A 26,479-nucleotide genomic window follows, 5' to 3' on the forward strand; every position below is an offset into this window, starting at 1 on the left:
AATTTTCCTATGTAGCTGCCAATTTTTTCACTCTAGCAAAATCATTAAAACAGAAAATTACACATTTTTGATCCACTTTAAAAGAAGACAGAGAGAGAAAGAAAAAAATCTGGAAGACTGTAATCAAAAAATGTTAAATATAACATTTATATTTAAACTTATATTTATATATTTAAATATTTTTATATTTAAACTTATAAATATTTTTTACACACTTTTCTGTCTTTTCAGAGTTTTTGCCAATGAATATAAGATGCCTTCATAATCAGAAATAAAAAAAGAAAACAAAGGTAAAAAGTGGAGGGAAGACTTGGTTAGTTAGGTATTCAGGGGAGGAAGTAGTGCAGAGAGGAGTTCATATTGTCCTAGGAGAGAGGACAAAAACTCAAGTATACCCAGACGTCCATGTTCCAGGCAGTCTGAAGACCTTAAACCTTATCCAGGTATAGGGGTATAGCTTTACCTTTTTTTAAAACTCCTTCCAACATACCTCTGAAATTGCCACTTCTTTTTAAACTACTGTTGTTTTTTTTAACTTAAATAATCCAATTTCAGAGAAATTTAAGTACAAACAGCCAAGTTCTCACATTATATTCGTAATTCACCTCAACCAAGTTGTGCCACATTACAGAGAAATCAGGACACCAGAACAGAGCACAGATTCTGTTGACGTTAACTATGTCTCCTTTAATATTTTTGCTAACTGAATCTACACTTCCCTCCCAAATAGCAAATCAGGGTACAGCGGGAGGAAGTCTCTAAGGCAGTAGACTTTATGAAGAAACCACCATCAGATGGTCGAGGGTGAAACCCACCTCGATGGAAGGAGGCCTCCTAACCCTACTGTGTTTGCCTCCAACTGACTTTCTGGGAAGTCAAGCGGCAAGAATCAAGAAGAGACCATGTGGTGCCCAAGTGCACACACACAAAAAATAAAAAGCCAAAACAAACAAAAACAAAAACATCCCACAACTCTACCACTCTCCTAACTAAATTAATCCCGGGATGAGTCTTTGAAGCCATATATTCTTTTGAAGTGACAGGGCCAACAATGGGTAGAGAAGTCTATTAAATGGTTTACCTGTGAAATATAACCTGGAGGCACATGGATGGGAGGAATGGATCCATTGGGTGACATCATGGGAACTTCAGCAGGTCCTAAAAGAGGAAGGAGTAAGATATTAACAGCTGAAGAAATATACATTATTCAAAACAATCACTGGTATGTTTAAATATTATCAAAACTGAAGAGAATTATTTTGACTATTTTCTCTTCAATAATTGGTATCTCGTGCCTTAAATCCGAAATGGATGAAAAGGAATTCTCCAGTTGCATAAGTCAAGGGGCTGGGAAGGAGGAAAACCTCTATGAATATCTTTATAAAGATTTAATTATTCCCAAAGCCTCAAATTCCGTAAACTAAAGCTGCACAGGTAAGAGTATTCTAACAAAGTGGGGCAAAAATTTTCCTTTCTTGACTTTAAAAGAATGTACTATTAATACACGCTTAAGCAAGTAAATTTTTAACTGAGTTTACCTCTTCTGCTTTAAAAAAGCTTTGGCTTTAAAATTTTTATTTTGATTATTGTTTCAGCAAGCTACTGTAACACGCCATTAATTTGACATAGAAGAAACCTTTAAAAATACTCCAAACCCACTGAATTTGACATATCTCTGATAAGGAAGGGGGTAAAAATAGACCATGTTTAAAACTAGGCACTACTACTACTAGGAATCCTCATACAAAATTTAATTGGATTATTTCAGAGTAAAGCATTCAATTAACAAAAGGTTAGTTTCAAAATATTAAATGCAACAAATGTTAATGGCATGTCTAAGGCAAACAATGAAAGGCAAGGCGATCATCAATTACCTAAGACATACTTTGAGTTAAATATTTAATTACAAGGAAACTAACTGTCATAACATCAAAATCAATTTCTGACACCCTTCCAAAGATTCTGTGACTAAATAGTTTCCCTGGAAGAGTACGACCTCAGGTTACAGGCTTTCAGCTTGATAGGTGGCTCCCCTATTTAGCAACCCACATCCCAAACGTCAATCCAAAGCCATGTTCCAAGTCTGAGATGTGACTTCCTGGCTCCAAGTGCCCTGTGTTGTTTATTTGCTTTCTCCTAATGTGTGTTGTGCCACTGGCAATGAAAATTGCCCTGCTGTAACAAAAACAAAGAAAAATACGCTTTTCTTGGCAAAAGCAGACAGACCCTGGCACCCAGTGCTGTATTTACATATAAGCACAATGTACCTGTCACCTCACAGTACAATCCACTGTTAGAACTACTTCTCAGGGAAAGTGTGGAGGAACAGGGATGTCGGGGTGCCCATCGAAAGGTCTGCACATATAGAAAAAATATAAAGAAGAAGGGCAGAAAAGATTCCAATATTCATGTAACATTCCATATGACTTGAGTCACTGCAACTTCACGTACAACGTGCCAAAGCTCTGAACTATCTGATAATCTAAATACGTACCAAATACCACAGCAGTCTCTTACACTGTAACACACTGGGAATCAGATAAAGCAAAGGATGACAGTGGCATAAGAAAGGATAATTCCATGACCCCAAGGTATTTTTAAGTATGAGTCAAACTAATACATCATCCATCCAAAGGCACATTCCAAATTCATCCTTCTTATCAGCTTTAGCATTTTTGCCATAGCCATTAAGACATTTAGGTATTTACTATATATTTTTATTTTAATTGATTCACTTAAAAAAAATCATAAGCAACTATTTTACCTTTAGCCTGAGTACTATCCTTGCAATACAAGGGTCAATGAACTCAGATCTACAAGCAGGCATTACAAGCACACCCTCTGTCTAGTTTCATTTCCCAGCTCACTATTCACACTGGTTTTGTAACCTTGAACAATTCACTTAGCCTCTCTGAGCCTCACTTATCAAGTGTTAGTTGCTCAGCCACGTCCAACTCTTTGTGACCCCATGGACTGTAGTCCACCAGCCTTCTCTGTCCATGGAATTCTCCAGGCAAGAATAGTGGAGTGAGTTGCCATTTCCTTCTGCAGGGGAAATTCCTGACCCAGGAATTGAACCCGGGTCTCCCGCATTATAGGCAGATTCTTTACCATCTGAGTCACCACAATTCCTACCTCACAGGACTGGGTTTAAAGATTAAATTCAGTAATTCATTCAAAAGCACTTAGGGCAGTGCATGGCACAATAATCACTCATCAAAATGTTAGCAATCCTTACGATTTCTTCTTTTATTTATAGCTTTTTGTTTTCTCCTGTTCTTTCATTACAATTAGATTTTAAGCACTGTTTTTTTTTAAAGTGCATGTCCCTGCAACACATAAAATCAACACGCATATACTCTGTACAACACTGACTTAACAGCAATAACTTCCTCATCAGACAAATATCAAATAGTTGACAGTATGGAGTGTGAACAGAAATGCCACCACCTTAATAAAGTACTACTTTTTAATCACCAAACTGTATACCAGACAAACAGTCTCTTAACCCCAGGCAAGACCCCTAAAACTGTTAAAGTCATTTGTATAAAATGCTTTAAAGAATGTAAGACAAGTCAGTGATTTACAGCCAGAAAATGTTTTCTTCCTGGCCTTGATTTCAAAAGTAGCCAAATGACTTTACCATGCTTGTTCCCCCTTCCTCTTGTCACTGTCATCAAAACCCTTTCAAAAAGCATTGCGAAATATACAGTAATGGTTTCTGAAACTCAGCTCTGCCTTGGAACCGTAAGATTTCACTCCTTTCTGAAATAAACCATTGCACCCCTCAGGCATTCAGGAGTTTAACAGCTAGCAAAATAAAATCCCTTTTCACTGTGGTGGTATGAGAAAAGTCACTGTCTTCCTAAACACTTACCTGCCAATCAATGAGTTTAAGTGCTTCTGCTCAACTGTTTGTGTTTGAGAACCTCCTTATACTATTATAATTATTTCCTAATTAAAATACAAACTTCTCTTCCTAAACTTTTAGAATCACTAGATACCTTTTGATTTTTTAATTGGCGATCTCATGACACAAGATTTCAAGGATATAGCTATGAGAATACAGTGGCAAATGGTTCTCTCCTTATTCAAACCACCAACACAGAATATGTGAGGCAGGGAAAAAAGCCACAGTCTCCAAACAAACTTCCTCTTTGACTGTATTGGGAAATCATCGATCTATTAAACTTGAAAAAAAAAAATTAATCACTTAAGATATCTCAAACCCTCTTTATTTAAACATTCTTGGCACATAAAGGTAAGTCTACACAAATACACACACACATAGATGAAATACTTTGAATCCAAACGTACACCTTCAAAATACTGTCTGTTTTTTTTTTTTTGAGAAACTAATTAAGAAGCTCAGCTACAGACCACCTGAGCTCTTCCACGGACAGATAAAAGATGCCACATGTACAATTTCTAGAACTGGAATTAGAATGTTAGCTAAAAGTCAAGTAATTCCATGAAAAAATGTCTTGGGAAATTTGATCAATTTCAGCTTTTAGGTTGTGACTTCAACAGTCAAGACCTGCCCTACCCACCCCCGCCTCAGCCTTTTTCATTGAATAAGATGTGACACGCAAATAAGAACTATGATCCATTTATAGTCATTAAAATTTTTAACTGCAATATTCATGTACATGGTCTGACATCTTAAAAGTCTGCTAGCATTTGTTAGCGAATTGATTTTTCATTTACTTATGACAAACTGTGAACAAGAAAGGTTGGAGAATGGCTTAATTATTCAACCAATAGTAATTCATGCAAGGATCCTACAACTTTATTCTCATATTAAAGAGACTGAAGGGAAGTCCAGCAATGCTGTATTTTTAGGGCCACACATAGCTCATGGAGCTATGCCCCCACCAAGGCTGTACGCCCATTCTACTTCACTTTATGTTTCTTCCCTGCTACTGGTGACCCCACACAGCTCCCACATGGAGATACCCCTGGCTCTGACACTATTAATATACTCAGAATATTCTGTCCTGAGAGAAGAGTTAACTAGATTGACTCTTGACTGGAGGAGGATGTGCAAATGAGGTTCAGACACCTAGAAGTGGTGGAAAATGGGAATCCAGGGTATCAACTATCATTAAACCAGTCTCAGAAATAGACCAGCTATAATTAATTAATTATACCACGATTTTGCCATTTTGAAAATGTATTGTATTTTTATGAGCTGAATATTCACCAGTAGGTAAACAACTAATAAATAGAATGTTATTACTGTATTTGCATATAAACTGGTACCTATGTGTCCAAATGGCTAGTTTCAACAATAGTCATTAGTAGCACTAGATTACATTCTTAGCTTATTAACTTAAATATTATCTTGTTCAAAAAGAATGAAAGAGGGAAAAAGGATGTAAGAGGACCGAGGGCACAGCATAGCAAGATAAAGGAAAACTAATGAGAAAAATAAAACAAGGGCAAAACAGGGATGTGATGATATCCAATAAGCCCTATTAAAAACAAAAGACTCCAAATCTTTCCAAATAGCTAGAAGAGAATTTCATGCTGGCTGAAGTAGTCATAAGGATAAGACCACAGCTAGTAGGTAACCAGATAATTATGGTGAAAGCAATTACCAAGACAAACAGCCTAAATAAAAGTACACTTGCGCTGTTTGCCATGCATGGGGCTAAGACTAAATACAAAATGTGAGGTCTTCTGGTGAATCTTGTGAATGTCTAATAACGAATCTCCAGTTATTTATGGTGATTTGAGACATGTAGACAAGTTAACAGACTATGTAGGCACTTTGCGAACATTGTTGTTGTTGTTGTTTAAGTTATTCAACACTAATTTATCCCATATGAGGACTAAAAAGAATAGAGAGATAAAACACAGGTCCTAACCTAAGCTTAAACTCTAGTGCAGTGGTCCTTAAACTTTAGTACACATCAAAATCATCCAGAGGGTTTCCGAAAATCCAGATGACTAAATTCCACTTCCTGTAGTTTCAGAATCAGAAGATATGGGGTGGATCCTAAGAGTCAGAGTTTCTAACAAGTTCTCAAGTTGGTTAAAAGACAATAAGCATACACAGCAAACATCACACTCAATGGTGAAAAAATTAAAGCTTTCCCCCTAACATCAGGAACAAGAGAAGGATGCCCACCTTCAAAATCACTATCAACAATGTAACCAGAAGTCCTAGCTAGAACAACTGGGAGAAAAACAAAAAGCATCCAAGCTGGAAAGGAAAAAGTAAAACCATGTTCGCAGTTGACATCATCCTATACACAGAAAATCCAGAAGATTCCATAGACAAAACACTATTAGATTTAAAAAAAGAGTTCAATAAATCTACAGGGTACAAGAGCAACACACAAGTCAATTATGTTTCTATGCACCAGAAATGAACAATCTGAAAAGGAAATTAAGAACATAATTCTATTTACAGCAACATCCAAAAGAATAAAATACCTAAGAATAAATTTAAACAGGGAGGTGAATGCCTTCCGCACCTAAATTACAAAACACTGCTGAAAGAAAGTAAAAGACCTGAAGAAGTGGAACCCAAGAACACCTAAACAAAGACAGGGAATGGAAGACAGTATTATTAAGATGGCAACACTGTTCAAAGTGATCTACTAAGTCAAAGTGATCTACAAAGTCAGTCCCTTCTCCAGAGGATCTTCCCAATCCAGGGATCGAACCCAGGTCTCCAGCATTGCAGGCGGATTCTTTACCAGCTGTGAGCCACAAGGGAAGCCCAAGAACACTGGAGTGGGTAGCCTATCCCTTCTCCAGGGGATCTTCCCAACCCAGGAATCGAACCAGGGTCTCAAGCATTGCAGGCAGATTCTTTACCAGCTGAGCTACCAGGGAAGCCAAGTCAATGTAATCTCTATCAAAATTCCAAGTCTTTTTGGCAGAAATGGAAAAGCTAATCCTTAAATTCATATGAAACTACAAGAGGCCTCAAACAGACTAAAAGAATCAACTTGAACTCCTACCTAATATCATATACAAAAGTTAGACCCAAATATAAAAGCTAAAACCATAAACCCTTAGAAGAAAACATGGCTATATTTTCATAATGTTACATTTGGCAATGGAGTCTTAGATGTGACACCAAAACTACAAGCAACACAAGAAAAAACAACAAAGAGGACTTCATAATAATTAAAAACCTCCTGCAAAGGACATAAGTAACAAAGTGAGAAGACAACCTAATAGACAGGCAAAACATACTTACAAATTCTGTATCTGATAAGGAACTAGTATCCCAAATACAGAAATAATTCTCACAACTCAACAAAAAGACAACCCAGTTTTTTAAATGAATAAAGGGCCTAAACAGTCATTTTACCAAAGAAGACAGAGCCAACAAATATGAGAAGATGCTCACCACCTCATTAGTCATTAGGGAAACAAATCAAAACCACAATGAGGCACTGCTTCAAGCTCCTATAACATCGATTCTCAGAGAAATGGAAAATAAGTATTGGTGTGGATGTGGAAAAACTGGAACCCTTGCACAATTGCTGGTAGTCATGTAAAATGGTACAGCTGCTGTGGAAATCAGTTTGGCTCTTCCTCAAAAAGCTACACAGAAAAGTACTATACGGCCCATCAATATGATTTCTAAGTAAAATACACCCAGAAGGATCGAAAACTGAGATTCAAACAAACACACAAAAACAGCAGCACTCTTCACAACAGTCAAATGGTACAAACAGCCAAAATGTCCATTTGGGGGAAAATGGGTAAATACACTCTGATATAATACACACGCGGGAATACTACTCAGTCATAAAAAGGAATGAAGCACTGATAGATGCTAGAAGGCTGAAAATATTAAACTAAGTAAAAAAGTTAAAAAAAAAAAGAAGCCAGACACAAAAGGTCACATACTGTGTGATTCCATGTACATAAAATATTCAGAATAAATAAATCAGAGATGAAACTCAGATCTGTAATTTCTGATGGCTGAGCAGTGGGAATGATTTGGGAAGTTAACTGCTTAAAATATCAAAGTGTTTCCTTTTGGGGTGATGAAAATGTTTTAGAACTAGAAAGAAGTGAATGACCAACACCGCAAATGCACTAAATGCAAATGAATTAAAATAGCTAATTTTATCTAATAGTTCATGTTAATATTATATGAATTTCACCTTAATAATTATTTAAGTTTTCTAAAATAATGTTACATGATGAGTATATAACCAAAAAACTATAAGATGGTAAAACTGGGGTAAACCACCAAAAAGCAACTGAACACAAATCTCCTAAAGCACATTTCATGACTCGTACATTAATTTTGGGGAGGATGCTATTTCTAGACACTGTGCTATGCAAAATACCAGTAAGCTGCATCCTCAGTCCTCAAGGGACTGATGGTCTAATTATGGGGTATAGATATATAAACACACACACACAAGGATGCATTTCAGGCACTGTCTAAATTCAGCAAGATTTTAAATGATCATCATCCTATGAACATGTTAGTGATTACAGAAATGAGCTGTTAGAAGACCCTCAGGATTTGGGAGAGGTCTCACTGTGAGGGCCTCAGTGTGGCCCAGATGCAAGCTGAGCATCAGGCAGGTGATGGAACAATAGGGTCTGGAAGTCAGTTTTTATAGTTTTTAGCTCAGTGTGGTTTCCTTCAGGAGTAAGTTTTGCTGTTTCTTAAAATGTTGCTGCAAAGTCATTTTTTTTTTCTCTCTCTCAAAGTGTAATTCCCATATGCAGTCAGGTACAGACTGCACATCTCTCTGGTTCAGATGTACTGGTCTCTCCAATCTGTAACTACTTCCCCCAGTCATCCTGCCAGAGAGGAAACAGACTGGAAAGAGCAGAATCTGAGCAGTGCGGGAAGAAAACCCTTGGAGCTAGGTAGGCCTGGGTTTGAATGTGAGCTCTATCACTTTCTAGCATGACCCTGGGCAAGTTACTTAAAATCTCTCTGACAGATCAGTAGTTTTCTGAGTTAACAAATAAAAAAAAGGACAAGAACTAATTTCAAGGGTTGCTCCAAGGACTGGGAGTTGTATTGATGCATATAGTGCCCAGTATAGTACTTGGTCAAATAATGGTTATTTTAAAAACAACTTTAACATTGTGCCATGAAGAGAAATACAATATGAACAAAGAGGTTAATAGAGAATTTATCAGAAAGACAAACCTAGACAGCCTATACAAGAAGCACAGACATCACTTTGCCAAGAAAGGTTTGTATAGTCAAAGCTATGGCTCTTCCAGTAGTCATGTATGGATGTGAGAGCTGGACCATGACAAAGGCTGAGCACCTAAGAACTGATGCTTTCGAACTGTGGTGCTGGAAAAGATTCTTCAGAGTCCCTTGGACAGCAAGGAGATCAAACTAGTGAATCCTAAAGGAAATCAACCCTGAATACTCATTGGAAGGACTGACGCTGAAGCTCCAATACTTTGACCACTTGAGGTGAAGAGCTGACTCACTGGAAAGGATTCTAATGCTGGGAAAGACTGAAGGCAAAAGGAGAAGTGGGCGACAGGATGAGATGGTTGGATGGCATCACTGACTCAAAGGACCTGAGTTTGAGCAAACTCAAGGAGACAGTGAAGAATGGGGAGCCTGGCAAACTGCAGTCCATGGGGTTGCAAAAAGCTGGACACAGCTTAGTGATTGAACAACAGCAGCAACAGAAAGACAAATGAAGAGTTACATGAGCTCTCAAATGAGCGAGTCACTTGTTTTGCCCTTCACATTTTCTCCTCTAAAAATGTTTTTCCATCTTGTTAATTTAAAATAATATTCTCCTTTTAAAAAATAATGCACTCAAGATACATGAATTATGTTGATTAAAAAACAAGGAACAAATTTCTTTAAAAGGGAAAGATAGCTGCTTTGCCATAGTAATCTACTTTCCCATCCCTAATTACTAGCCCTACCTCTCCCAAAACTACCTGTTATCCTTCCATAATTTCTAGGAAACCTTAGAAAATTGCAGGTGTCTAACTTTCTAAATGTCTGGACAACTCTATAAATAAGAAGATCAGCCTTTGTTTTCTGAAAGTCAATCCTCTACTTCTCTCTGACACTGGCTTTATTACAAGAATTTCTAGTCTGGCTCAGCATTGTCCTTAAAAGTAGCAAGTGACCATAACAACAAATTGCCCAGGGACTAAAATATTCCTGCTGAAGTCTTCCTGAAGTAACCACTCACAAAACTGAGCTGCTGATAGAACTTATAAATAATGGGAAACCACCATCTTCACAGTTACCCATTCAAAAAACAAGAAGGTGCGACATTAGTTAAGTATGTTTCCCATTTTGAATGCAACGTTTTCTTTCCCAATATTCCTCTTTAAACTTGTTCTGTTACTTAGCTGTTATAAGGGCATCAGGAGTAGAGAGTTTAATCTCACAGTAGATTAAATTTCATCAATTCCAATGTTCCTTAGTTTCAATAAAGTTGAGTTATCTACTTTATCAAGTTTTTTTAAGGTTTAAATATTAACAAAATCTATATACTTATTGAGTGATTATAGAGTGATTTTCCTGTATTAGTTTATATTTTATTACATTCAATTCAGTAAACATTTATTGTACAAGATGCTGTAAGAGATTAAACACCACATAGGAGACTCTACAACAGAAATGTTACTAACTACTACATAAACAAGCAGCACTTGTCTTATTAGAGGCCAAGAGCACTGGAGCTGGACAATAATCATCCACGGTGGGTAGAAGGAGCATATTTAAAACTCCCAGTGACTGGCATGAATGGTAAAGGAAGTTAGTGAATCCATTCACAACAGGCACGATGGCTAACACAGTTTTAAGAAGAACTTGATTTAAATTCAGGGCTACACTGGATGGGAGGGAAGTCTGCGGGACAATGGATACATGTGTATGCGTGGCTGGGGGCTTTCCCGGTGGCTCTGCGGTGAAGAATCAGCCTGCAATGCAGGAGACCTGGGTTAGATCCCTGGGTGGGGAAGATCCTCCTGGAGGAGGAGGAAATGGCAACCCACTCCAGAATTCTAGCCTGGGAGATGCCACAGACGGGGGAGCCTGGCAGGCTACAGTCCATGGAGTCGCAAGGAGTCGAACACAACTTAGCAGCTAAACAACAACAGATATGTAGGACTGAGTCCCTTTACTGCTCACCTGAAGCTATTACAGCATTGCTACTTGGCTATACCCCAGCACAAAATAAGAAGCTTAAAAATAAATACAGTCAGGGCTACAGAAATACAAGCTCTAAGACTGTTAACGACATTCGATGTCATGAGAGAGGCCAGTAATACAGCCTTCAACTCCCGATTTTAGAAGTCCTGCTTGCTGCTTTGTTTTGTTCAACAAACCTTTGCTGAACCCGATCTAGCTGCCAGACCCTGAGCAGGATGCCAAGGACACAATGACATTGAAGAGAACAAGGATTTCTGTTCGTAATTATGGAGAGAATGGCATGCGGAATGAGTAATGCACAGGTGCAAAGAAGTGCGGCCCGGGGGTGGGGTGGGGGGCGGTGCGGGAACGCAGCTCTCGGTCCTGCTTCTGGCCTGAGATGTCTCTGACAGATAACTGTGTAGCTCGGCATGGAGTCAGGCACACGGCCCAGACATCTCAAACTGCATGAGCATTTGGTAAGAATCTAGTCCAGCAATAGAACTGATTGAAGAATTAGATAGGAGGTCTATGAAAAATGGTTCCAAAGGTTCATCTTTGGGCAACCAAAACACAGGATGCTGAGTTCATAGATCCAGCCTGATGCTGAAACTGGACCTTCCGAGGTCTTAGGGCCCTGCTTTTCATGCTAAACTTTCTCATCCTATTCAAACTTGGAATATAACTTACTCAGTCCACAGATGAAAACATTCAGTATCATCCTCCCAGTTAAACTTATCTAAATGAACACTAAGATTCAGTCTGTCTTTGATTTTTAATGTCAGGTTTTAATGGAAGATAATCCATGGATTTCCTTATTTATACTTAAACCAGGACCTTATAAACTTCAAAGCTCTGAGGAATGATACAAATACAACTCATTAATACCAAGAATGGGCTCCTGATATTTTACAAAGAGAAGTCTCTGCAAAAGTTCACAGCAAAATTAAAGTCATAAAAAAGGCATTCACTGCAAAGCCTTTTGAAGGAAATCTTTCCTTGCATGTTTTCTCTATGTCCATCAAGGACATCAGAGAGCCCGTCACATTTTCTTATTGAGGGAAATGAGGACCCTTTTTGCCCAAGAACTGGTGTTCCAGCTAATAACTAATTCAAGAGGAAATTGCCAAAAAAACTGAGTTGGAATGGGTGAGTGTAAGTTCAGTGGAACACTCCAAGAGAGTCTTGCTGAAGGTAAAAATTTACTAGGGCAGAGTACTTAAAATTTCATTTTAAATGTACTGAAATAAAATGCAAACTGATGTTTTTAGGATATAAGTCTATTAATTTTGTAGAGAAAAAAATCAGAAGAAAGATTATGCATTAGAAGGGCAATGGCAGAGACAGCAACTACACACTGTGCCAGCAGGAAAGGGGCAGACCTTATTCGCTGTGACCCTGAGTATTTTAAACGGGTCTCCCTCATTCTCTTACCAGCCTTCTCTGGTCTCAGAAAGGGTTATGAAAGGGAATGTGCATGCCCGGTCACTCAGTCATGTCCGACTCTTTGCGACCCCCTGGACTGTAGCTCACCAGGCTCCTCTGTCCATGGGATTTTCTAGGCGAGAATACTGGAGTGAGTTGCCATTTCCTCCGCCAGGGGATCTTCTTGACCCAGGGATGAGTAAAACGCGGTCCACTCTTCCTACCCAAGCCTCAATTCCCACCCTATTTGGCTGACCAACAAGCCTGTTTCTCCAGGGAAGGACAGAACAGTAAATAAAAGGCAGGACAGCAAATAGTTCATAACTCTGTGAAGAACTCAGGGGCAAATTTGCACTTCCTTACAACTCCAAGGTCATGCTGAAGAGGGACAAGTTTGAAAATAGCACTGAGTCATTAACCCGACAACAGTATGTGATTGCATTCCTCTCAAGAGCTGTTTTACATTATCCATCTGTTAGAAATCAAAGAACATTTAAACATCACCCACCTGAAAGCTGAATTACAAATAATAATGTATAGCTTTACCATCATATTATTACACAATATATTTGGGGGTGGGGTGGGGATGGGGTTTCAAGTGTCCATTGCTCTGATGAGGTTTTAAGTCAACCACAGAGGATCCCTTTTAATTGCCCTCAAGGCAGGCTCTTCTGCTTTCCACCCCTGTCCATCCCCCACCAGAAGCATGCTTCCCATAAGGGAAAGCCTTTAACAACATTCTAAAGGAATTTTATTGACAGCATCCCCACATGGCTTACTATCTTGGTTCTTTTAACTCATGTACCTCAAAAAAAAAAAAGAGAAATGTCTGGGATCCATGGCACAGAACTGCTAAAGAAAACTAATAGCTATTATGGAAATAGAAAAAAAAAACAAAAACAAAACACTAATCCATAGAACACAAATTACAGTTTATCTACAGTTTATCTACCAGGAAAAATGATGCCATTTTTCCTCCAGTCTATAAGGTTATTGTATTTGCTCATTCACAATCACACAGGTCAGGTTGGAAGTTGCTTCTCAACAGAAGACTGGCAATCTTCTGAAATTAACTTAATTTTACAAAAATGTTGTGACTGCTAATAAAAATCCTCTAAATTGCCCAGTGGCTGGGACCTAATAAGGGGCTTTGAGATGACTAGTTCAGTTTATAGTTCTAACGTCTACCTTACCTAAACCATGCAGAGGAGGCCAAGAGAGTAAGTGAGAGTTCCTATAGACCAGATATGTTTACACAGCTTGTTGCATTTACTCTTTTGTTTGTATGTGAAAAATAAAGGGCAGGCTGAGACTGACAGTAAATAACAACTACAAATAGATTAGACTCTCCTATTTGAAGTCTGATCAAAGGCAGTCAGTAAACACCTCCAAGTAACTGTAGGACGGCTGGATCACTCTGGCTGGTTATTTTCTCAGCTATAAAAATGAGCTGACACAGTTACTGTTTGAGGGGCAGCCGACTGCTTTATGGCATAGATGCTTTCTTGTCCTAGCACACTGGTGCATCACAAACAAAAAAATTTTCTTAAGTAAGCCACAATTCCAAGTACCAACCCTTCATTTACAAAGGGGCCTGAGACAAATGAAAACAGAGAGTCTAAGCTTGGGGAATAGATTACCAGAAAGATCTCCTAACTGATTAACCGCTGTTCTTCCTGAGCTTTAAAAAGAAAAAAAAAAAGCAAGCTTTTCAAGAGAAGGATAAATTTTAAACTTCTCTCACCCACTCAACTACCAGCCAATCAGGAATAGCCAAGACCAGGTCTACAGGGATAGATAAGAAAAGGAAAATGCAGAATTATCAAATATATTTAATGAAAAACAAAAAACAGTGGTTTCATTTATACTGCCATCAACGGTTAAACAACATAACCACAATATACAAACATGAGCAACTCATAAATCCCTTCAAGGCAAAATGTTCACATTACACCCTTCCAGTTCAGACATCCCTACTCAGATTAAACTGTGAGTATCAGAAGATGTGAATAAGTCTTTTTCAAGCTCTTCTTCTCCATCACTGTCTTTTAGAAACCATTGTTTTGTGACTTCTCTTCCCCGTGATATCACCTATAAGATAACTCCCATATGCACAAGTCTCTGAAGACCTTCTACTGAGATACACCTTAAGCCTCATACTTACTAAGTGATCACCTTCACTTTTAGAAGAGTAAAACAATGACAAATATCTGGTTAAAAATTTCTTGGTCACAGATATGAGGTCAGGTTTGTTAGGCAATGTATTGCTAGAACAGAGTGAAGATTGCTTAACAAGGAGAAAGAAAGTTTAGGGGCAGCAAGTTGACATTCTCCAAAAAGAAACAAGGAACTAGACAGATATCGAATATGGAAGAAGGAGGAAGGAAAAACAAAAACAAACAAAAACACAAAAGAAGGAAATAATCTGATGGATTGAGGAGAAAATTCAAACCATGCAGAAAAACCACACCCAGAAAATACATGGTCCCAATTAATCTCTACTGAATTGTTTTCCAATTCCATGTGATGCATTAGAAGGTCTGTGATCAGAGCACACGTATGATACTCAAAACAGCAACTCAAAAAAAGCATTACAGTAATATAGACACTGGTCAATGGTTCACTTCAGCTTTCAAATGGTATTTCTTAAAACTCTGATCTTCAACACACTCCATCAAAACCAACTGAAGCTCAGTGAGATATGGGATCCAATCCATAAGGCCTTGGGTAAGTCACTTAACTGTGCATGTTAATGCCTCAAATGCAACCCAAAAGAAACCCAATGATTTCCATGCTCCCTTCTAGAAGAGTAGCATTGATGTCATTTAGGCCTATCCTTGCAGACTGTAGAAGAGAACTATTAGTTGACAATCCCTAAAATCCTTCCAGTATAGTCAAAGCTACGGTTTTTCCAGTAGTCATGTATGGATGTGAGAGCTGGACCATAAAGAAGGCTGAGCACAGAAGAATTGATGCTTTTGAACTGTAGTATTGAAGACACCTGAGAGTCCCTTGGACTGCAAGGAGATCCAACCAGTCCATCCTAAAGGAGATCAATCCTGAATATTCACTGGAAGGACTGATGCTGAGGCTGAAGCTCCAATACTTTGGCCACTTTATGGGAAGAGCCAACTCATTTGAAAAGACCCTGATGCTGGGAAAGATTGAAGGGAGGAAAAGGGGACGACAGAAGATGAGATGGTTGGATGGCATCACCAACTCAATGGACATGAGTTTGAGCAAACTCCTGGAGATGGTGAAGGACAGGGAAGCCTGGTGTGCTGCAGTCCATAGAGTCACAAAGAGTCGGACACGACTGAGTGACTGAACACAAAAACGAGCCTCAAATGTGAATTACGTTAGAATCTCTGGTGCCTTTTGAAAATGTTGATTTCCAGACCTCTAGAATCTGTTTCCTTTCACAGGCTGACCAGCTCGACCTTCCTCATCCTTAACCTATATACCCCACTGGCTTTGATACAGATGTCCTATGAATCAGTCAGATGAATAATAACCTAGAAAGAATGAAATAAAATAAATAAAAGAGTAAGAGAAAAGAGTAAGCACATCCAAGATCCTTGAAGCACATCTCATTTGTACTTACTTTAAGTCAAATTAGCTTAGTCGTAATTTCAGCACAATGTTTAAAAGTGAAGAGCGGAAAAAAGACAGCCAAGTTCCATAAATTTTATCCAATTAATGGGTATTTAATTAAATATAGATCAAAGATGACTATAATTTGGCTAAAAATACTCCTCCAGTTTAGTCATAATAAAGCATAATAAAGCAACTATTACTATACTCCTATGGCAACAACAAAACCACAGAATTTCATGTAACACAAAATAATAAACACTCTATTAAGAAGCAGTCTAAGGCTTCCCTGGTGATCCAGTGGCTGAGAGTCTGCCTGCCAATGCAGGGTACATGGGTTCAATCCCTGGTCTAGGAAGATCCCACATGCTGCTTGGCAATTGAACCCTTGCACTTCAGCTACTGAGCCAGCGCTCTAGAGCTGGCAAGCTACAACTACTGAAGCCTGCTCTCCAAGAGCCTATGTGCTGCAACAAGAAAAGCCACCGAAATGAGAAGCCGGTGCAGCCCAACCACAGAGTAGCCCCCGCTCGCCACAACTAGAGAAAGCCTGTGCACAGCAACAAAGACCCAGTGTAGCCAAAAAATATATGAATAAAATAAATAAATAAATCTAAAAAATAAAAAATGAACTGAGATCATTTCAAAAATAAAAGAAGCAGTCTATACAAGTATTGCATTTATTTATATGATTACCAGGCATCAGTAATAGTTTACTATGAAACTCTATGCATCTAAAAATAGATAAACAGGGAAAACATTTGACAAACTCTTTGTAACTGTTTTTAGTTAACAGCCAAGATCACAGAATCAAAATTCCCTCAGGGGTGGGAACCATCTTAAAGGTCATTCAGTTCAATTCCCCAGCTGAAGCTCCAATACTTTGGCCACCTGATGCAAAGAACTGACTCATTGGAAAAGACCCTGATGCTGGGAAAAACTGAAAGCAGGAGGAGAACGGACAACAGAGGATGAGATGGGTGGATGGCATCACCGACTTAATGGACATGAGTTTGAGCAAGCTCCAGGAGTTGGTGATGGACAGGGAAGCCTGGCGTGCTGCAGTCCATGGGGTTGCAAGAGTTGGACACGACTGAGTGACTGAACTGAACTGAATGAGTTCAATTCCTAACTCAAGGCTTGAACTGCTGATCAAAATCTCTAGTAGGTGGCCAGAATAGTTTACATAATATAGAATCCACTTTCTCAGCAAATTATTTTTTATAAATCTTAACTGATAATGGTTTTCTCCCTTTTAATAAGTAGAAATCTGAATTCTGTGCCTCAGAGTGTTACAGACTAAATATAATCTCAGTCCCATAAAACAATTCTTCAGATACTTAGGGAGTTAAATCTCATCAGGCCTCCCAAAGACAAAACCATTTGGGATTTCTTTACCCTCTCCTTCTGTGATGTGGCTTCTAACTGCATCCCCACTGGCCATCCTAACAACCTATCTTGTCAATGACCTTTTTTAAACTTAGGTTCTAAAAACATACACTCCATCACTCTAAGCACAAGATGTGGAGAATCATCACTGCCCTGGTCTGTTTACAGTCAACAAGTCTGTTTCAGGCAGAAGACTAGCAGTCTCTCATCCACACCATGGCCAGCTCACCAATGATGAAAGTGAAAGTCACTCAGCCGTGTCCAACCCTTTGCAACCCCATGGACTACATAGTCCATGAAATTCTCCAGGCCAGAATACTGGAGTGGGTAGCATTTCCCTTCTCCAGGAGATCTTCCCAACCCAGGGATTGAATCCAGATCTCCTACACTACATGCAGATTCTTTACCAGCTGAGCCACAAGGGAAGCCCAAGAATACTGGAGTGGGTAGCCTGTCCTTTCTCCAGGGGATCTTCCCGACCCAGGAATCGAAGTGGTGTCTCCTGCATTGCAGGTGGATTCTTTACCAACTGAGCTATGAATCTCTGAATTTTCCATGCCTTTGGAGACCCATGAGCCTCTGCAGCTGGGAACTCAACCCACAAGAGGAGTCAGGCAAAGCCCGAACAACAGAGTACTGCCAAGTTCAAACCTAAGGGAGACTATGATTTCATTGTTTTTTTCCTTTTTTTGTTTGTTTGTTTTTTTCATTTTAAATTGTACTAGGTTATTGAGATCACCAGTATTAGAATCAGCATTATAGTCACTACTTAAATATTTATATCTTCACATTTATATGCTATGAATAAGTTTTTATGATATTATATGAAATCATCTAGGTATTATAGTTTATATGTTTTTTTGTTTTAAGTGTATTATCATATGAAATTATAACAAAGTTCACCTCGTATTAAGTAGTCTCATTATCTACAACTATAACCCAAAGGTTTTTGCAACAGAATAGTCAGGCATTACACATCCGATAATCAAGATACTTTCTCATTTTCAATCCCAACTTATACAAATATGTCAGCTGCAAAATTTCAACTCTCTTAAGAATACGTATATAAAGAATGACAACAATTCTACACATGGGTAACACATCTACTAATAAAAAGCAGATAACTTCTCAGCTGATGTTTCTCTCACTTGAGCCAGAAAAGAGAATGTTTTCTTCCCTAAAACGTTTGTTTATTCTTTTCAACTTTTACACCCTTTTGGGTATTTGCATGCAAATTTTTTCATTTTTTGTATGTCGCTACAAAGGATTTTTTTTTTAAACATACTACACAAAAATATAGAATCTTATGAAAAAATTAATACTTAGGTTTTCTTAAGCCCTAAAACAGTATGAAAGTGATTCATTTTACTGAAAAATATCAACAATTTTGATGGCCTTTATTCCATCACTTCCTGAACCAGCTCCCCTACCCAAGAAAAAGAATGAAAATAATAGCTTATAACCTACAAAGGCATGTATCCACCTTCCAACTTTGGTAAATTTCATGAATATTTTGAAAGTGCCAATATAATCTGTGAAATATTCTGGAAAGGTTTTCTCAGAGATTCTTGATTCTATTTGAATCTGTTATTTAAAAAAACAAAATTTTCCTTTTTCAAGAACTCGCTTTCTCATTTTACACCACTCTGCAGGTTTTTCATGAGAACTGTTAGCAATTATATGTATATTGTGATGCGCTTATAGCAATTTACAGATCTCTCAACTAGTGAGGTTCAATTAAATTTAAATTCATCTATGTTTGTTAGTGGTCCAAAGTCTAGAATCTCGACTGTGGCCCGACAGAGTAAGAAGCAGAAAAACAAATGATGCAAGTTATTGTGTGTAGTATAGGGGCATATTTTTATAAATATCATATTCCACCAAGTCTATGATACCATCAAAAAATTTTATTTGCTACTAATAAAGAAAAAAATGTTGCCTTTAATTGACATTTAAAGATGCATGACAATTCAAAGGGTGTTAAAATGGGAGTAGAAATGCATCCTTTAAAATTCATGAGATATGGTACAGTCTGAGAAGAAACTAAAAGAAATTAGAAAATTCATAGTCCCAACCTTTAGACCTATCCAATGGTCCAATGGATGTTTAAGAGCTTTGTGAACACTATCACAAAATTTCCACTAACAACCCAATTTGGATTTATCATAAGAGCCAGCTTCAAGTCTAATGTCCCAGAAACTACCAAAACTCATTTCCTGCACAAAATCTTCCACATTATAATTACAGAGTAGCTTACTATAATAAATATTCTGCCCCTCTCCTTTCTCCATTAACTTCAAATTCAGATTCACTGTATGTTAGTTGGACTCAGTATTCCTATAACTAACACATTTGTTTTACTTAAGTATAAATTGACTTATAGTTTCTAAATATTGAAAGTTCCTCAGAGAAAAGCAGGTCACTGTCCCCTGGAAGGACTGGCAAATCTCACTATGCATTAACCTAACACCGAAGATGATTTCTGAGAATAGCCATGCATCTCTAGCTTCCTCATATTCTCAAAGTATTCAAAACCACTGGTTCAGGACTCTCAGGGCAATTGTTTAGCAAACTGAAAAAAAAAAAAAGAAAATTCCTTTAAAAAAAAGGTTTTATATCTCTGGACAGACTGGGAACAAACAGTGTTAGGAAGGTTTGGTCATCCCGTGGACTCAGCAACATATATGATTCACATTAAAATGCCAAGTCTTACAAATGTATGTGTTCCTAAAACTCATTCTCAACATAATGAAAATACTGCTTTACCCCATGTTTTAAAGAGTCCTGCATCCCTCTTAGTCTCATTCTTGTAATGGAATAAACAATACTTTCTGCTTAAAAAAATATATATTATAATCTATCTCCTCCATTTGCTTCCCATCTGCTTCCCTTCACTTCCACTCCCCACACCTCCGGATGAAGGCTATATGGGGAGGGGCATAAAATAAATTCACATATTCATGTTTTGAAAAAGCCACTTTTGACAGTGGACAGTGTGTCGATCTAATCTATGACCGCATAGTAATTAACGTTCTGACAACTATGGTTCTCCAGCAGTTAGGAGAAATACCAGATGCCTTTAACTCGTGCTTCATCTCTCCCTGTGTTTTCTTCATCCCATGTGCTCACATCACAATATTCTCATTAAAGTCAGCCAAAGTAAAGGAATAAATAAAGATGCAGATCTTAAGTACCAGTGTATGGTCCTAACCTGGACTTTACAAGATGAGATTTACCAGGAAGTTAAAAAGCAAATATTTTCTCTAAAGACCCTGGAAAAAGAATCAGTGTTACTGACAATGTTTTATTTTGTTATCTTTCAATGTCCTAATTTTACCGAATTCACTACTCACAAAATGATTCAATACATCTGGGACAGTCTAGCCTATCAAAATTTACCAAACAGAAACCTAACAATCTGAAGCATATATACAAAAATAAAAGTAGCCAAATCTGACAGGGTGCTTTGGTCACTTTTTCCCTCTGTGGATTCTATGTTTCATTTGATATTCATTGTTTCTTAATGATTTACTCAATGACTGGGAAGCAAGTGCTAAAATGTTATGCTACTTCAACATTCAAGTGGCTATCAAGCAAAGTAACACCAAATAAGTTTTCCAATTTCTCCAGGTTTTCACACAAATTAACATCTTAGCTGCAATTTATAGACTAATCCTAAACCAGGCAGAAAAGACTGTTGAAAACTACTAGATGGCAGCTGCTAGAATATTAAAGTAGTGATCATAGGTGTCATTCAGAAAGTAGGGGCTGGGAATTCTTTAGATGTAAAGTCACCACTCTCTAACGAGCTCTTTTGTGGGGAGTTTGTGAACCCCTCAAAAACAGATTCCAAACAGGCAAAATAGACTCAGGTCAAATAAAATAAAATTAACAAAGGCAAGGAAGGCCAAAACAAAAGAAGTAATCAGAAGAGGTAGAAAGCTGAGCTACTTTTTTGGTCATAATTTCTCTCTCAAAAGAAGAACTTGAACACATTCTCATTTTAGAGCAATTCTAAAACTTCTGGCCAGGTTTCATGTGCTCAACACATTCGCACAAAATTGTTAATTTAGTTAGTGTTTATAACCCACATAAAATATCACAATACAGCATGACCTACATTTTTTTAATAACTGATTTTCTGAAATATACTCTCTAGAATACACTTCTAAACAAACTTTCTTTTTGATAGACTCTCAGAAATGAATGACAAAACTTGCCTTACATTATTCATGCACTATTTTGACTCCTTTTCAGAAACCATATGACTTCCTCTTCATTTGGTGCACCTTTTCAGATGACCAGTAACTACTCAACATAGCATTCATGAGCTGCAATAAATATAATTCCTAAAGATAAAAAATCATTTTAAACTGGCCAATTTCAAACAGCCCTATAATCCCTTGAGAAAAATTAATTATGCTGTCAATAGTCATATTACCTTACAGTAGTAAAAATTAGTCTAAAAACATTCTTTCCAAGTCTTATCCTTCTCTTTCCCTCATCACATCATAAAGAAATAAATGGCTGAATAATTTCTATATATTTTTCATACACAGCATACATGAATATATAAACATTCTGATTTTATACTAAGATACTGGATAGTGACTCATTACCTTCATATTTAAAATAAAAATGCCAATTAAGGGCTGAACAAAATTTACTACCCACCTACCTATTAGCCACAATGTAATTCAATCTATTTATAGTAACTTCCAAGGAATTAAATATGGAACTTCTCTCTGAGATAAAAACAGATGTAGAAGAAGGGCAAATGCCTTTACCTATAAAACACATTATCTTTCTGAAGTGATCTCAGCTCCTAGTATTTAGATTTTAAGTAACTTTAAACACTTCTCCAAGATACACTATAAGAAATAAAAGATAAGCTGAAACTCTGCAAAGAGAATGAAGATTTATTTACTGGCCAACCACAGAGAAGTAGCTATGGCAGAGATACTGGGCCTACTCTTCTAGATTCAATCCCAAGCTGCACCAGTTACTAGTTGTGTGATCCTATGTATATTAATTACTAAACCCTCTACCCCTCAATTTCCTCATCTATATAGCTCAGTTGGTAAATCATCTGCCTGCAATGCAGAAGACCCAGGTTCGATTCCTGGGTCGGGAAGATCCCCTGGAGAAGGAAATGGCAACCCACTGCAGTATTCTTGCCTGGAGAATCCCATGGACAGAGGAGCCTGACAGACTACAGTCCATGGGATCGCAAGAGTCAGATACGACCTAGCAACTAAACTACCACCACCAGCATTAAACAAAGAAAGTAACAGTACCAATCTCACAAGATTACCAGAGGACGGAGTGAGTGAGGGAGAGATGTGAGGCATGTCTCAGAAGAATGCCTGGCAGCTTAACTCCCCACGGATCAGCTGGGATCACCACTATTACACCATAGCCACAGTAGCCACTTCCTCGCCAGCCCAACCATCCCTGTTACTCCTGTTATACTCCAGTTTTAACCAAGTGAGATAATAGACCCAGAATTTTCTGTGAGTACAGGAAATCACAAATAAAATTATACAGACAACAAAAACAAATACCAATATCCAGACAATAAAAATGATTAATACCTATCCAGTCAACAAAAATGATTGTTAACACCATAGCTTGGGATGGGGTGGTGAACCTGGTTTTAAGCTTTCTATCAGGTTAAGCCAAAAAATGATTTACTCCATCTAGGAAAATCAACACTGGTTTCTCATTGGCTGATTTATTGCTGTGTGGGAATCTACTTTTCCATTCATAAAATCACAGTCCTTCCCATCAGTTACAAGAAACTCTCTTCATTTTCCCCACAATACTCAAGCAAAGTTGGCCCAGAGGTTTAACAAACACTTGATAAATAACTTAGGCTAAAATGGGTGTTTCCTATGAGTGCCATGTACTCATTTAGCTTCAGTACCAGACAATGTTGTTGGTTCTGTCCTATCTCCACTCATCCAAGGTTTCTAAACAACAGGTAATTGCAAAGAAAGTCTAACCTTGTCCTGTGAGCTGTGTCCTCAGTTCACACAGCTGATACTAGAGCTTGCCAAAAAGTAGATTTCAGTACAGAAAATGACTCAAGAAAGGGACCAAAATGATTTAAAAAAAAAAAAAAATCCCATTTTATTTTCTAGACTAGGTATGAAACTCTAAAAAGAGTTTATAAAGTAATTAAGACACTTGTATATCAATTAATCTTTTCTTAAGGAATTATTTAAGTGGAATGAAACCCTATTACCCATTTAATAACATATTATGAATGTGTTATATGCTTTGGGAGGTAGGTGTGTGTAAAAGTGAACAGAAATGAGCCACGAGTTGGAAACTCGGTGCTGAAAGTTTTATTTTGCTCAGGGGAAATCAGGCATATTCTCACAATTCTATTTACCAAGGCAGCCTGGTTTATTTATAAAACCTTGGCCACGAGTGGCCAGAATCAAGGCATTTCAATGGGGCTGTCTTTTACTTTCTTCCTTTTCTTCCTCTACCCCCCCGTCTCATTCTCCTTAAGAAGCATCTCCGGCGCATGCTTGGTTTCTAAAGGTCTGATGAGACTATGGATGCTACGGTGAATACTTAAGTCTGAAAGAAATATTTCTCTTTCCCTCCTTTGAGTCAGAAAATTCTGAACACAAGAGGATCCATTCAAGGCATGATGGAGTGCCTCACAGAGGCAGCAATATGTTCACAGTTGGCAAACAGAGATTTGTTTGGACAGTGAGCACAGCCATCCACTCAGCAAACATCAGCTTCCCTATTAGTTCACAGCAGAAAGAACCAGACGCTGGCGGCCCTTCTTTCAGACTCCAACACCACTTTGGGGCAAGCCTTCAAAACAAAATGCCTTTGTCCAACAGTCACAATTCAGTGAGTCCCAGCGGCTTTCCTAGAAGCTATGTCTGTCTATTCACAATTGAATTTGGGCCCAAAAATCATTTCTAAAGGTCTAGAGGAAAAAAGTAATGAGGGAAAAAAAAAATTTCCATTGAAAATACTAGACAAGGAGTGACTGAATGGCTTTATACAATCAGCAAGAACAGCAGCAGGAAAGGTATGGAGTGTATGATGTATCTAAAGGGCTATCAATCCCCTCAAGGTGGTTTTGGGAAAACAATGTTTGCACTGAAATCTGGAAGGACACCAAGTATAACCTTTCAAAGGAAGTCAGAGGAGAGAGAGAGCAAATCAAACAGCAAGCTTCCTGTGGAGTGTGTGTGAATATGATACTCCTCTCCACAAGGCTTCAAAATAATATGCAAGTTAAAAACTATTTTCAGAAAGACAGTAAAACTGGTTAGGACATCTTGCTCTACACAAACTTTCACCAAACCCTCAGTCATGAGTTTAAATTCACATACACACACACACACAAGACGGAAAACAAATGCATGGCCTGTCTTGCTTTCTCCCACTGTAGGCATGAACTTGCTATATGAGCACTTGTTCCTACAGACCCACTAACACAACTCGGCCATTTTTCTTAGTATAAATATGAAATCAAATAAAAAATATGAGTATATTCATAGGAGAAGGTTAGGGGAAGAGAGGGCAGTACTCCAAGATAGTACATTGTCCACAGCTGATAACACTAACATATTCTTAGTACCAAGAATTCACTTGTTACCCTACCTCTTCCCACCAACATTATTTCTATATAGTTGGAAACGAAGGGTAAATCTGAGAACTCTCCACGTAACATACTTCTGACAGCAAAGACTCTTACATAGTAAAACTACTTCCAGCCCATAGTCAGGTTCTGTAGAGCCTAGAAGCTAAAAATGGTTTTCACATTTTTAAAGGTTGTAACAGAAATAAAGAATATGCATCAAAGACCATATGTGTGCAAAGAAAAATATTTACTATCTTGTCCTGTACAGAAAAAGTTTGCCAACCCTGAAAACCATTAAAAAGCCTCAAATAACTCCTGATTCTATTTAAGCCAAATCATGAATGTGGAGCCAACTTACAAGTATGCTTTCAAATAATCTCTTCCAGGAGTCAAGGACCAAACTCGGGAAGATGAAAACGACACAGTTGAGGACCAAAGGACCTCACCAGGACCCTGCTCATTCAACAACAAAGGGCTAGTAAGACAATCCTAAGATTTAATAATAAGACAAACTCTTTATCCTCTGGGAAGATACCTAAAAAACTGTTCAACTTGGAAGAATTCCTGAATAACATTGGCCCTTACAAGAAACTGTTAGTTGGAACAAGTGAGTCCAAGAATAGGCAAGAGAGTACCTACCAGAGGGTGGGAGAGATCTTTATTTGTATCACATGGGGCACTCTGGTCTTCTTGTCGAATATGCCAATGGAAATATGGACCAAGTAAAAGACAAAGCAAGGTGGAAGGAGTTACATATGAAACTCTTTCTTTTTCCTACAAGCACAAATGCAACCTCAGATAGCTATCTTTTTTAATGAATAAAGAAAAGAAGCTTTTTATGAAGGGAAGGCTCAGTCTAAATTTCTAACCTAGAAGCTGAAAAGCCATTAAAGAGGAGGGAAAAAACAGGTAATCTGAAATTCTGGATGCTGTAACTTCAAATTCCTTCCTCAAGCTGGCTGATTTAACTTCGTCTGGGCACCTGACAAATGTGAGTTGCCAGCTCAATTGCAATTCAGCTGCCTTTTAAGGAGAGTTAAGATCAAGTCTTTAATTTTCATCCACTCAGGATTTATTTGTGAATCTGGCCAATTTTTTAGAAATTGATCACACATACATTTTATTCTAGGTATAATATGTATCCAAGTTATTGCATCATGCAAAAACTCATGAAGTAGGGGTGCCAAATAAGACACACAGAGGACAAACTCAGTTAAATCTGAATTTCAGATTCACAATAATTCGTTCCAAATACCGCATGGAACATGTTCATGCTAAAAAAATTATTTGTTGCACATCTGAAGACCAACTTTGGGTATCATGAAGACATGAAG

At 37.9% G+C, this 26,479-nt stretch overlaps 1 protein-coding gene across 3 annotated transcripts in view; it reads right to left on the bottom strand.

Annotated features, from left to right (window-relative positions):
* Positions 1–26,479, bottom strand: part of FNDC3B (fibronectin type III domain containing 3B) — a 352,029-nt gene that overhangs the window by 164,723 nt on the left and 160,827 nt on the right. For all 3 annotated transcript variants that reach the window (XM_043473729.1, XM_043473727.1, XM_043473728.1), the window contains exon 4: positions 1,082–1,158. In XM_043473729.1, the coding sequence (XP_043329664.1) occupies positions 1,082–1,158 (77 nt within the window). The remainder of the gene's footprint in view (positions 1–1,081; positions 1,159–26,479) is intronic.

Source organism: Cervus canadensis, chromosome 7 (assembly GCF_019320065.1).
Source record: "Cervus canadensis isolate Bull #8, Minnesota chromosome 7, ASM1932006v1, whole genome shotgun sequence".
NCBI lineage: Eukaryota > Metazoa > Chordata > Mammalia > Artiodactyla > Cervidae > Cervus > Cervus canadensis.